Genomic DNA, 14,765 nt, shown 5'->3' with positions numbered 1-14,765 from the left:
CTCTGCAAGCTTGCAGGCTTTCTCTGGCTTTTCCCTGTACAATCTGTGTGTTCTTAATTTAAGTTGGCGAGCATGAATATTTTAAGTTTTCTTCTTGTTCTTCATTAGAAATGGCGAGCATGTAATTTTTTTTCCCATGCTCCACATCTAAAATGGCGAGCATGCATTATTTATTTTTTTTGAATTTTTTTTCCTGCTTGTCCTTTGAAATGGCGAGCAAATACTTCACTTTCATTTCTTCTTCCAATGTTTCTTCCCTTTGCAGCTCAATTATCATTTTTTTTGTTTATAATACAGCTCGATTATCATTTTTTTTTTTATAATACAGCTCAATTATCATTTTTAAAGTTTGTAGTAATGTGACCATTTTAATGGAAGTTGTATCTACAATGTAATGTTGGTGGAGTTCTTTTTTTGGTCAATATGGAAGTGATATTTATTGATTTTATTAATTGAATAATTTTCTTAAATAACAAAATGTTAGTTGTTATGATTATTTAATGCAAACTCATAACTTCTTTATCACTTAAACCCTTTGCTCGCCATTTCAAAGGACAAGCAGGAAAAAAATTCAAAAACAAATAATGCATGCTCGCCATTTCAAATGAAGAACAAGAAGAAAATTTAAAATATTCATGCTCGCCAACTTAAATTAAGAACACACAGATTGTACAGGGAAAAGCCAGAGAAAGCCGCACACAGATTGTACAGGGAAAAGCCAGAGAAAGCCTGCAAGCTTGCAGAGAATGGTTGAAAAAATGTCATGCTCGCCATTTCAAATGAAGAACAAGGGCATTTACAGCAATAATTTTCAACTAGGGGCAGATATATCATTTTTTTTTGTGATAGGGGCAGAAAAAAAATTCTGTTTCTAGCACCCGTAAGGCTGAATTACACAGTCAGAAAACCAAATTTTCCCTTGTGGATGCCGCCTTGCGGCCATCCCACTCAGCAAGGAGGATTGTGCAAACAAACAAGAAAATACGGATTTGCAAGGCACGCTTACAACAATTCTCCAACTTACTTTTAAATCGGTGGTGATGTCAATTTAACAATCATTCACCTAAAAAAAATGTATTAAAAAATTGGAGTTGTTGCGCTTGTAACCTTAGGAAAGATTTTCTTAAAAAAACAAGATTTACCGATAATACTTTTAAAAATTAAAACAAAAAATTTACTCCCTTTAAAAAAAATTACTGATACATACAACCTTCTTTTATCCGGAACCATTTTTTTAATATATGATTCAATTTCTTAGTAAAAAAAAAGATATGATTTAATGTATATTTTGACTACACAAATATTAAAATAAAATATCCCTTCTTAAGAAAATTAAATTAAAATATATAAATAAATATCTTTATTTAAATGATTTTTTACTAAATAAAATAAATACCATACTATACCAATTTATATTTTCTTTAAAAATAATCCACAAAATTAAATTTATGAGGAGGAAAACCATTGAACTTTAACCATCTTTACAAGAGCTACATTGTACATGGACTTTGTCCCATTTTTAGCAAAATTCATTTAAGGTCGAATATAATAAAAGGAAAGAAAATGAAGAAAATAAAAAGATGAGATTCATTCTTAAGCATGAGATTCATTCTTCAATATTACAAAACGCATTCACATCTGATTTACCTTGTATTTAATTAACCATACTAACATTTTTCAATTTAAATACATTGTAACTAATCAATATATCCTTTATATAATTTGATTTTTCTCATTCTAATCTAATATTTTGGTGTGGTGTTTTGTGCAATTCTTCTGTAGAGAATATCGAAGACAAATTGTTCTCATGGCCATTGCATTGAAATCATATTGCTTCTTGCAATTGAAGAAACCTGAAACCGGTTTCCGGGTCGGTGTTTCCTCCAAGAAAGCTACAATAATCTCAATTAAAAGATACACTTCGGTATCTGCTAGTGCTACCGGGAGTATTGAAGCGATTAGCATCTCAGAAACATTCAACAAGCTGAAGAAACAAGGAAAAGTGAGTGTACTTATTTATTATATTTTTATTTTCTGGTTCCATGCAATGCATGTCACGTTTTCTCTTAAACTTGAATAGTTGTACTGTACATATTGTTTTAATTATTCCATTTTCTATGCTTTTACAAATCAATAACTTTTCTTTGCCTAGATATAATGGATTAGTATTTATGTAGCACAAACACCATACATGACACCAACACTAACATTGGTAATAATATTTAAGAAAATGAAATTGATTAATTGTAATATGGCGTCAATATTGGACCCTGAACAGACCTTCAATATGAAGTGTATGTACATCATGGATCAACAATATTGTCAGGATATAATGTATTAGTAACTGTGTTTATACATACTTTGTACCATGCCAACTTAATTTATTTGCAAAAATATGAATGAAATTATGAATTGAAATACTATTGATTGATGAGTTGAAATGATTATTTTCTAATAATCATATTTGTGTGAAGGTGGCATTGATCCCATACATCACAGCTGGTGATCCTGATCTTCCAACCACAGCAGAAGCACTGAAAGTTCTTGATTCATGTGGATCTGACATTATTGAGCTTGGTGTTCCATACTCGGATCCTTTGGCAGATGGTCCTGTTATCCAGGTTTGTTAATTTCATTTCTTTCTTCTTTTCTATACTGATGATATTATTATAATTTATCATTGTCCTTAATGATTCTCAAACTAATGTGTCTTTCTGTTCAGGCTGCTTCTACAAGATCTTTAGCAAGGGGGACAGATTTTGATTCAATTATTTATATGTTGAAGGAGGTATAATTTTATGAAACTATTTTCCATTTATTGAGTATTCATCTGTGTCACACTATTAATTTGTGTGTGCATTGTTATCTAGTTAAAACTATTTTTTGTGACATTCTAAATGGTTGATTTTTTAGGTTGTTCCAGAATTATCTACTCCAGTTGCTTTGTTTACTTATTACAATCCAATACTGAAGCGTGGTACTGAGAGATTTATGTCCATTGTGAAAGACATTGGTGTTCATGGTGAGACTCAACTTAAGTAATGGTTTCACAAATCGGTCATTGACATTAACGACTAGTGGTTTAGTCAATTTTCATAAAAGTAGTATGTTTATCGATTAATTTAGAGACCGATTTGAAAAATAAGTCGTTTAATTGGACGCTACAGAGACCAAAGTATATATATACTAGTCACTAAATGTGTCTATATATACCGAATTTCTAGTAGCGTGATGTACTTCATTACTGGTGATGATATTATTTTGTCTCTCATATTTATGCAGGGCTTGTAGTCCCTGATGTTCCTCTGGAGGAGTCGGAATTTTTAAGGACCGAAGCTAAGAAAAATGGAATTGAACTGGTTTGCCAAGCTAATTTTTTGTTAATTTATGGATTTCAAATGGATATATACTTCATTATATCGTTGATTATAACGATTTGGTGCATTTTGCTTCTTTGATGTCATGAAGGTACTACTCACAACACCCACCACTCCGACAAACCGAATGAAAGCCATTGTAGATGGTGCAGAAGGATTTGTCTATCTTGTAAGAGCTTCTGTCAATTATGCTAACTTTGGCTATTTTTCTGTATGTTTTGTTTAAGTCCTTCGGACATAAACTTTTAATTTCGGAAGCTAGATCAAGAGATTTATTTTCAAACAAATTATATAGTTCATGTGACAGTGATAACAAGTCAGCATAGTGCCAAATTTTGGGAATACAATCAAAACGAAAAATATGTTGCATTAACCATTTGTTTGTTTAATTGATGTATAGGTAAGCTCTTTGGGGGTCACTGGAACCCGAGCATCAGTTAGTGATAAAGTTCAGGCACTTCTGCGGGAAATCAAAGAGGTTTGTCTTATTAAACGAGATTTGGATTCAATGCTGCAAAAATATGACACACAATCATGAGATGAAGTCGTTATAGATATAGATTTAACGACTCAAATTCTAAATTTATATTTAAATTAAAAAAATACTCATTTGATCTTCATCCAACGACTCTAATCTTATGACGTTAGATTACAATATAAACCCAAATGCAGCTCATATATTGGTTAGGGAATCTTAATACTTATGCTCTTTATTGATCCTTTTTTGAAATTAAGGCAACAACTAAGCCGGTGGCAGTTGGCTTCGGGATATCAACAGCCGAGCAGGTGAAACAGGTAATAATTTCTTTAATAGTTATATATTATTCGTTAGTATATATGTTAGCGTCAAAGTTTGAACTTTAGACCTTATTTTCAAGCCACTTCAAGTTTTATACGTTCAATCACTTGAGCTACGCAGCAGCGACATTTGGTTAAATAACCAGTTAATCAAATAATTTGTTACAGGTAGCTGGATGGGGAGCTGATGGTGTAATTGTTGGGAGTGCTATGGTGAAGTTGCTTGGTGAAGCCAAATCTCCTCGAGAGGGATTGAAAGAATTGGAAAATTTCACCCGCTCCTTAAGATCAGCACTTGATTGAAATTATGTCTGGAAGAGCACAAAATCCTAGTAGTTGTTGTCTTCATTAATAAGGATTGAAATATGTTCAAGTTTTTGTTCATTTTCAATTGTGATAGGATATTTTCTTTACCGAAATAAATGTTCAATGTTAGATATATCACATTTCTCTGTTAAAGTTGTGATAACTGGTTCTCAAAATCATTTCATATACTCAGCAATGTCAATTCTGCCTTGTTTTATGATTATTTTTTTTAGATAAGTTTTAAGATTGATTAATTGAACATTTAATTCGATCATCTACATCAGTATCTTTGATAAACTTGCGCAAGAGCATTTCTGAAAAAAAAAATGTGTTGTCAACCACTTAAATTGAAAGGTTATGGATATTAAGCAACATTTTGACATACTAGTGAGATTTTATATTTTCACATAAGTTTGATTACACTCTTGACTTATGAATATTATTAATAGCAACACATTACTCTATAACACAATTTTCAACACATTTTATATTCGTTAAAATTCATATGGATCTCATCAAATATATATGGAGAATTCACATAATTTGATAGAACTCATATGAATTTATCAATAAGAGAGAATATGTTCAAAAGTTTTAGTTAGAGAGTGTGTATTGTTATGTGTTAGCACGCCTCTTTGACTCATTTATCGTTTTTACTTGACAGAAACTTTAACATGTAATTATGAATGAATATAGTGCAATTATGAGTGTAAAACTTGGTGAAAATAATCTCAATACAAAGCAATGTGAAGTGTGAAATACTATAACTAGAATTGATTCATTCAATTTACCATGTCAATAAACAAAAAGCCTTTCTTGACGATATTATTTTCAACTCAAATGCGATGGAAATTTTATAAAGTGTTTTGATGGAGAGAAATTATGTTGGAATGAATAGTTTATGATTTGGTTAATTGGCTAATTCGAGTAGTTTATGACTTCACCCATTGAAACACTAGAGTATCTATTAGATTTCTCGATGAACCGTTGGATTGAGTTTTTTTTAATCATGATCACTGCAACGCTTTTGAAGCGTTTGTTTCATTTGTGAACCGATGAATTGGAAGAATGACCCCCAACATGCCATTCAACTGTTTTATGGAGAGCATAAAAGGCCTTGGAGGGGTATCGAAAACACTTTTATCGTTTCTTAAGAGTTTTTATATTCTCTGATTTTGGCAAACATCCAAGACCAACCTTCAAGTTTTTCTTAGAAGTTCATCTTTCATTTTCACGGTTTGATATCTTGACCTTCTCTTCTTTTGTTGCATTTATAATGCTTTTGATTATGATTGTTTTTAATGTTTTCATTAGCTTAGAATTGTTAAGCTATTTTAGTTTGGAACTGTTAGGCCTTTTTTTTAATTCCTCGTGGTGGTGATGCAGTTGTTAAGCTTTACAATGTTTCTCGATCCAAGATTCTACTTCTACCACAAAAACACTCAATTCTTAGTCTTTAACTTCCTAAGAATTCCCTCTTTTATTAAAAAATAGGAGTTGTTGCACTTCTAACCTTAAGAAAATTTTTCTTAAAAAAAAACAAGATTTACCGGTAATACTTTTAAAAATTAAAACAAAAAATTTAATCCCTTTAAAAAAAATTACTGATACATACAACCTTCTTTTATCCGGAACCATTTTTTTGATATACGATTCAATTTCTCAGTAAAAAAAAGATATGACTTAATGTATAGTTTGACTACACAAATATTAAAATAAAATTTCCCTTCTTAAGAAAATTAAATTAAAATATATAAATAAATATTTTTATTTAAATTACTTTTTACTAAATAAAATAAATAACCGAAATATATAAGTATATTTTGATCCATATTTCTTTCACCTATGAATTTGGGTAATTTTTTTGACATGAAAGGGGTAATAATTATGATCATATTTTTCTAACCAAAAGTTATGTCTTCTACTGCTATTATATCTTTTACAATCTTCATGTTATAATTTTGAGTAACATACCACATATATTAAGGATAAAATGTATTCCCGATACTTCAAAAAACAATATCGTTATCAACAAATATATTATCTTATCTTAATTTTCAAATGGTTCTTGCTTGGACCTACACCCAGATTTCTTACGTTAACAAAACAAAATCAAGATTACTGTTTGAATCAGACTTCAAATTATGTTTGCCCATCACCTAAAAAACGGTACAAATTAATTTTGAGTTTACGAATAAAATAACCGAGATACCTTATCCTCTCAATATATTATACTCTCAATATACCGATTAAAAACAGGAAAAATTCTGATTAAATTAAAGGCTTAATTACACTTTTGGCCCCCTAAGTATCCAAAAGTTGTGATTTTGGCCCCCTAAAAAAAATATCTCTTTTCTGGCCCCTTAAGTTCACTTTTGGTTGCAATTTTGGCCCCCCAAGCCAATTTTGACCCAGTCAACAGACACATGGGCGTCACGTGTGTAATTTTTTTATTTTATTTTTTTAATTTATAAAAAATAAAAAAATATTTTTGTAATTAAAAAAATGTTTTTTTATTACAGAAATAAAAATGTTTTTTTAATTACAAAAAAAAAATTGAAAAAAAAATCTGAAAATTAATAAAAAAATTGAAAAAAAAAAATCTTGAAAATTGAAAAATTAATAAAAAATGATTAAAAAAATAAAATAATCAAAAAAATTCTGAAAAAATAAAATTTCGAAATTTTCTGAAAAAAATTAAAATTCTGGAAAAATGAAATTTTCGAAATTTTAATTAAAATTCTAATTAAAATTTTAATGAAAAATAAAAATTCTGAAAAAATTCTGGAAAATATTTAAAAAAAATTCGAAATTTTCGAAAAAATTAAAAAGATTAATCATTTTTAAAAAAATGAAATTTTTGAAATTTTCATTAGTATTTCTCAAAATTTCGAAATTTTCATTAGTATATATGTCGAGCTTAGGTTTTTTCAGTGTATTTTTCGAAACTTCTATATTTTCATTAGTATTTTTTCCGGGAAAATTTTCATTAGTATTTTTTCCGGGAAATTTTCATTATGTGTATTCCGGTTTACAAAAAATTATGTGTATTCTGGTTTGTAAATACACAAAAAATTATGTGTATTTCGAAAATTTTTAAATATTTTCCGTATTTTCCAGAATTTTCAATTTTTTCAATTTTTCAGAATTCCGTTTTTTTAAGAATTCCGTTTTCAAATTTTCCAAATATTTTTGAAATTTTTAAATTTTTTTTCAATATTTAATTTTTTTTTAATACTAATGATTTTTCAATTTTTTTAATCATTTTTTATTTTTATTAATTTTTCCTGAATTTGTAAATTTTTTCCGTATTTTTTCAATTATTTTTCATTTTTATTAATTTTTCAATTTTCCAAAATTTTTTAATATTTTTTTTCAACTTTTTTATTAATTTTTCAATTTTCCAGAATTTTTAAAAAAAAATTCAATTTTTTTATTAATTTTTCATTTTTCCAGAATTTTTATTTATTTTTTAATTACAAAATAAAAAAAATATTAAAAAATACAAAAATGCGTCCACGTCAGCGCTGACTGGGTCAAAATTGGGCTAGGGGGCCAAAATTGCATCCAAAAGTGAACTTAAGGGGCCAGAAAAGAGATATTTTTTTTAGGGGGCCAAAATCACAACTTTTGGATACTTAGAGGGCCAAAAGTGTAATTAAGCCTAAATTAAAATGATCGAACCCGGGTCACCCGCCAACGACTTGTTGTTCATTTATCCATTTCTAACAAATATTATCTAAAATTAATCTAATCTAATAGCAACAAGTTGTTCTTCCGTGTTAAAATGTTCAGCTTCACCATTGTTCAATAATCGATTACGTAAATGGAAGTAACCTTCTCCTCATCAACTGCAAGAGGTATAATACTTCTCTTAAATTCTCACCATTCTTTATTTTCATTTCTCAATTCAATTTGTTTTATCTCCGATCATTTTCCTCGTCGCAGTTCCTTCCTTGCCGATAACAAAATCAAACACTCGCTATCGGAATCCGTGTTCAATCTCCATCGCACCGCGTAACGCAATTATCATTTTCTTCAACATGCTTTCGCACTAACAAGAGTAATCTCTTCAAGGTATCGAAAATTGATTCATATCAAATTCATATTTTAATATACAATAATTCATTTGCATGTTTTAGATTCAAAATGCGGTGAATGTGATGTTAATTCTGTTTTCGTAATTCATACCATTTTTTGTCGCGGTCACAGGTTTTATCTAAAAAGGATCATGTTCACGTTGTAGAGGGAAGGTAAAATTTTGTTTTTTTTTTTTTTAAATTTCAAATTTTACTTGTTTTTATTTACTAATTGTTTCGATGATTTTTTTGTAACATTAATTTTATTTTTATTGCTTTGCAGTGGTGTTGATGAGATATATGATACGTTGGTTAGACGAATTCTGCCTCCAGCGTCTGTGTCGTTAAATCCTGATTATAAGTAAGTTTTTGCTTTTGGAATTATGAAAGCTAGTAAAATTGGTTATGAGTATTAAATATTGCTGTCAAATGTTAAATGTATGTACCATCCTTTTTTGCAATAGAGCCGTTATAGTCGATATTTGACAGATGACATTGACAACATTTTATACTGAATAGTGTATTGCCAGCAATATCGATTTGTTCAACTTCCACCACCACGTTATAAGCTATAGCGAAAGCACTGATTATTCCCTAATATTTGTTTAATCTTCCTAGTATCTATGTCGCTTGTCAGATTTTTTGTTGGCCTGGCTGGTCCACCTGGTGCTGGAAAAAGCACCATAGCGCATGAAGTAGCCAAACGCATAAACAAGCTTTTGCCAGAGAAAGCTTCTTCCTTTGACTCTCAGGTTCAACCTCCTGATGTTGCTATTGTGATTCCCATGGATGGTTTTCATCTTTATCGTTCTGAACTAGATGTTATGAAGGTTAGTGTCCTTCTGTTGCATACAACTTTTGTTATCCCTTTAACGTTATTCCTAGTACATTTCATTGTTCATATTAATGACCTAGAGTTGATAAGTTGAAGTAATCAAATCATGTGTTGCTAAAAGTGAAATAATTGATTGCTTCACTTTCATTTTCCAACATAGTTGGGATAGGAACATGTTATGAAGTTTTGTTTATTGATTTCTTTCCCTGTAGACTAAATTGATGTTACTTTCAGTTCAGACTATTATTGAGATATACTTGATAGAAGTTATACCTCTCTTCCATACAAAAAATATTAATTGCGTTAACTACTTGAAGTACACTATAAATAAATACTAATGAACAAGAATCGATATTTATCATCATGAGAAATCATAATTCTGACATCTTAAGTGATTTTTTTGATAATAGAATCCTGAGGAAGCACATGCCAGAAGAGGAGGTGAGGTACCTCTTCATATAACCCATCAATTTCAAACACCATTCTTAGAAAAGCATTAATCTTTGGATTGGTATATCAGCTCCATGGACATTCAATCCCACGCGACTGCTTACCTGTCTCAAGAATCTGAGAGTTCATATAAGGCTTACAAGTTTGTAATGGGATTATCATTGTTGTTGGTGTAATTATAATTTTAATAATAATAATAATAATAATAATAATAATAATAATAATAATAAAAAACAACAACAACGCCTTATCCCACTAAGTGGGGTCGGCTACATGGATCAAATGCCGCCATAATGTTCTATCAAAGACCATATTTGGATCCAACTCATTGACCTCTAAATCTTTTCTAATGGTTTCTCTAATAGTTTTCTTAGGTCTTCCTCTACCTCTTTTAACCTGACTCTCCTCCATTTGATCTACTCTTCTTACCACGGCGTCTACGGGTCTTCTCTCTACATGTCCAAACCATCTAAGCCTATTTTCTACCAACTTTTCTACTATAGGTGTTACCCCCACTCTCTCTCTAATGATGTCATTCCTAATCCTATCATGTCTAGTCTTACCACTCATCCAACGCAACATCCTCATCTCCGCTACGCTTACTTTACTCTCGTGTTGGCTCTTAACCGCCCAACACTCCGTACCATACAACATTGCCGGTCTGACTGCTGTCCGATAGAACTTTCCTTTCAGCTTAAGTGGTACTTTCTTATCGCACAAAACACCTGAGGCTCTTCTCCATTTCAACCACCCAGCTTGAATACGATGATGTACATCAGCTTCTATTTCTCCGTCATTTTGTACTATGGACCCAAGATATCTAAACCGTGTAACTTGGGGTATGATATGATCTCCAACTTTCACCTCTAAGGTAGACCCACTTCTCCTTTTACTGAAGTTACATTCCATATATTCTGTCTTGTTTCTACTCAGGCGGAAACCGTACGCTTCTAAGGCTTGCCTCCAAGTCTCTAGCCTCCCGTTTAACTCCTCCCTCGACTCACCAAGCAAGACTACATCATCTGCAAAAAGCATACATCTCGGTGCTAACTCTTGGATGTGTTCCGTCAGTACATCCAAAACTAAAGTAAAAAGATAAGGACTTAGGGTTGACCCTTGGTGCAGTCCTATTGTTATGGGAAAATCTCCGGTATCCCCAGCCTGCGTCCTCACACTAGTCGAAGCCCCCTCATACATATCCTGGATAGCTCTAATATAGGCAATCCTCACCCCTTTCTTCTCCAGGGCTTTCCACAAAATCTCTCTAGGTACTCTATCATACGCCTTCTCCAAATCAATGAAAACTAAGTGCAAGTCTTTTTTATCCGTCCGATATCGCTCCATCACGCGTCGAAGTAAGTAGATCGCTTCCATAGTCGACCTCCCAGGCATAAAACCAAATTGGTTATCCGTAACGTGAGTCTCTTTTCTTAGTCTTCGCTCAATTACCCTTTCCCATAACTTCATGGTATGACTCATTAGCTTAATTCCCCTATAATTTGCGCAATCTTGTATATCCCCCTTGTTCTTATAGATTGGAATTAAGGTGCTTCTTCTCCACTCGTCCGGCTTTGTTTATTATTATTATTATTATTATTATTATTATTATTATTATTATTATTATTATTATTATTATTATTATTATTATTATTATTATTATTATTATTATTATTATTATTATTATTATTATTATTATTATTATTATTATTATTATTATTATTATTATTATTATTATTATTATTATTATTATTATTATTATTATTATTATTATTATTATTATTATTATTATTATTATTATTATTATTATTATTATTATTATTATTATTATTATTATTATTATTATTATTATTATTATTATTATTATTATTATTATTATTATTATTATTATTATTATTATTATTATTATTATTATTATTATTATTATTATTATTATTATTATTATTATTATTATTATTATTATTATTATTATTATTATTATTATTATTATTATTATTATTATTATTATTATTTCTCGTAGCTTGAAAACCTTAGAATTGTTTATTTGACCATGACACTTTCCTCTCTAAAATAATGTGATTTAAGGGCCAATTCTACGGTAAATCTAGGATGCACATAATAACTGTAAGCATCTATGCATTGACATAGTTCTAACCTGCTTTGTTTTATTGCATTTTGGTGAAACATAATTCTTCAGGGATCAGTTTATGCACCGTCATTTGACCATGGTGTTGGGTGTGGTTATGGTGCATAAGGAAAATCCTTATGCACCATGCATAAGTCCAGCCCATTAACTTGTAGCCCAACAGAATTGATTCCTACACCCCCCAAACCCGAAAACAAAAGAAAACTGGCCAAAAAGCAGAAACACAAACGCGTTAACTCCAATCTCCACCACCGTCGAAACTCAATCTCCACCACCGTCGTTCACCACCACCGTCGAAGCGCGTTTTCTCTCCATTTCCAACTTCAACCACCACCGGTAACAAACTTTCACCACCGGAAACCATCTTCATGACCGTCGTTCAACTCGTCACCGTCGTTCAACTCAACAACACCGTCGTTCACCACCGCATTCACCACCGTCGTCCAACTCCAATACTACCATTCTCCACTCTGTTAGTCGCGTGTTTATTTTCAATTTTCGTTGTTTCTGTTTCCTCTTTTCTCTCTAACTTTCCAAATCCCAAATTGCAGGATGATAAGGTTGTTGCTTTTCGGGACATTAATCCATCTGCTTTCAGGTATTTCCAATTCATAATCATAGGTTTCTGTATCAATTTCATCATTTTCAATTTTAATTAGTGTTATAGAAATGACTTATTCATAAGCGCTTATGCCATAAGCTGCAAAATAATCGGTGTATTCAAAATCGACTTATTAAGGTGATCAATTTGAACTTGGCAAATTTTAGGCATTACTTAGTGGTTCCTGTGGAGCACATTTCTACTGTTAAGGATCTTCAGAGAAGAACTAAAGATTATTCTTTGGGTAAATAATAAGCTTATAGCTGTAACCACTTCACAGTTTAATTTTTGTGTAGATTTTCAAATCTGATCAGTTCAATTCATGTTTGCCTTATTTATACCGTAAGTCATATGTTACAGTGGTGCATTCACCATAACCGCATTCACGTCGGAAACCGCATTCATCACCACTGAAAATCACGTCGGAAACGGTAACAATCACGTCGCAAACTTCCACCACCGCAAAAACCAATAAATGGTTTTTGAGTGTTTAAATGTGCTTATTATAGTATTTTTGTTTAAAATTTATGCCAAAACCAATATGCTGTGTAAATGGTTTTTGCAAGTTTTACTCTGAAACCATTTTGCTGTGTAAATGGTTTTACTTTGGTTCTTTTCCAAAACATTTGTAGATCTGTTTTATATGCAAATGATAATTGTTATAGTTGAGAATACATAACAAAATTAAGGAATCTGATATACAATGCATTTATATACACCAAAATGGTAGCATGATAAATCTTTGGTAAAAATTGTAGCATATTTATATGTTCTGTTGCAGATAGATACGTATGTCTCAACTTCTTTGCTGCTATGTGCTTGAAACTCTGCCATAATTAGCTTTCAATTTTGTGTTTAAACTCTTGTTATCAAGTCTAAGATTGGTAGAATTTTAGTGTTTATGATATGACGCTTACTATATACCACTTTAAATGCATTCTAACCATTGACTGGTTAAATTTATCGCTCTTTTTAGTTCTGTCACTCACAAATACAATATTTGAAAGGATCTAGCTGCAAGTTTCTGATCATGTGCTTGTGATTTTGTTTTGGTCAACACATGAATTTACTGTCTTAGATTTATTGAAAATCCAATGGCACATGATCCAACTCAATAGTTGGATATCATATAAACTGAGATCAAATGTTTTTCTTTCAATTCTTTTGCCGATGCACTGGGATCATATAAACTGAGATCATATAAACTGAGATCAAATGGCCGATGCACTGGTTTTCTTTCAATGTTTTTGCCACATTTCAATTACTTGCTCCATCCTTATGAAGTCTGACACTAATATGTTTGGTTTTATTTTATGTGAGTATGAATTATTTGAATATAACAAAAAATTCATTATTGTTATTTTTGTTAGGAAAAAATACACAAGAGCCAGAAATATAAGTGAAAATAAGATGTAATATGGACATAGAGATTTAGAAGCCATACACCACAATGCACTTTGTTAGAACTTTGTTAAACTCTAAAAACTATGCTAAAACCATTGTGCTGTGGAAATGGTTTTGGTGAGTTGTACTCCAAAACCATTAGATGTATTTAATGGTTTTCTTTGATCATGCAGGTGAAAAAAACTAAAAAGCTAGAGCCATTGCCATCATTCAGTTTTGGGCTAACACAAATGGATGAGGAGGAAAGGAATGACACAACTTCATCATCTGATGGTGGTAAAAAGAAGGAGCAGAAAACAAGAAAGTCCAAGGGTAAAGAAAAGAAGCATCAAATAAAGAAACAGCAACATGTTGCACAAGATTCTGATGAAGGAAGTTCAACTGATGAAGAATTGATTCAAAAGCTAGCATGTTAATGTTTTTTTTTATTGAATTTCTGGATTTCTAGATTAGTGTTAAGTTTCTTGTTAATGTTTGTATCAAGTTTATGAATTTTTGGATTTGTATAAAGTTTATGGTGAAACAAACTTAGGGGTATGGAATACTGAAACCATAAGTATGGTTTAATGGTTTTGATAGTTAGGTGTGTCTTTTTATAGTATCTATCATATTATACTATTCATCTTATTTAATTTTTGGCCCAATAATGTTCAATTTAATTTAATTTTACTAAAATTAGGGGCATGGAATACTGAAACCATAAGTACGGTTAAATGGTTTTGATAGTGTTCTATGTGAAACCAAAATGACTGCCTAATGGTTTTAAATGAAA

General features: G+C 30.8%; 2 protein-coding genes and 1 long non-coding RNA gene across 11 annotated transcripts in view; all 3 read left to right on the top strand.

Annotated features, from left to right (window-relative positions):
• The window catches only part of LOC146910141 (putative uridine kinase C227.14), a 45,586-nt gene that overhangs the window by 23,732 nt on the left and 7,089 nt on the right, over positions 1-14,765 (top strand). The gene's annotated exons all lie outside the window — the stretch shown is intronic.
• LOC146910144 (tryptophan synthase alpha chain-like) lies at positions 1,528-4,698 on the top strand. Its single transcript, XM_085726971.1, has 10 exons — positions 1,528-1,650; positions 1,783-2,002; positions 2,475-2,621; positions 2,723-2,788; positions 2,914-3,022; positions 3,283-3,359; positions 3,469-3,546; positions 3,778-3,855; positions 4,113-4,172; positions 4,344-4,698. The coding sequence occupies exons 2-10, from the start codon at positions 1,808-1,810 to the stop codon at positions 4,476-4,478; spliced, it is 945 nt and encodes a 314-aa protein (XP_085583097.1). The 5' UTR covers positions 1,528-1,650; positions 1,783-1,807; the 3' UTR covers positions 4,479-4,698.
• On the top strand, positions 8,190-14,625 carry LOC146910143 (uncharacterized). 2 transcript variants are annotated; one of them, XR_015020556.1, is made up of 6 exons: positions 8,190-8,341; positions 8,430-8,558; positions 8,694-8,734; positions 8,844-8,921; positions 9,198-9,390; positions 14,167-14,625. It is a non-coding gene; the product is annotated as an uncharacterized LOC146910143 (long non-coding RNA). The 2 variants fall into 2 exon arrangements; XR_015020557.1 differs by having other exon boundaries at positions 8,207-8,558.

Source organism: Medicago sativa, chromosome 7 (genome assembly GCF_051527215.1).
Source record: "Medicago sativa cultivar Bolivia chromosome 7, Bolivia_mono, whole genome shotgun sequence".
Classification (NCBI taxonomy): domain Eukaryota; kingdom Viridiplantae; phylum Streptophyta; class Magnoliopsida; order Fabales; family Fabaceae; genus Medicago; species Medicago sativa.
This window is presented reverse-complemented; position numbering and strand designations above follow the sequence as displayed.

Coding starts and splice junctions, on each gene's coding strand:
- LOC146910144 (XM_085726971.1), top strand. CDS start 1,808: ATGGCCATTGCATTGAAATCATATTGCTTCTTGCAATTGAAGAAACCT. Junction 3,856..4,112: donor TTCTGCGGGAAATCAAAGAG/GTTTGTCTTATT, acceptor TTTGAAATTAAG/GCAACAACTAAGCCGGTGGC. Junction 4,173..4,343: donor CAGCCGAGCAGGTGAAACAG/GTAATAATTTCT, acceptor AATTTGTTACAG/GTAGCTGGATGGGGAGCTGA.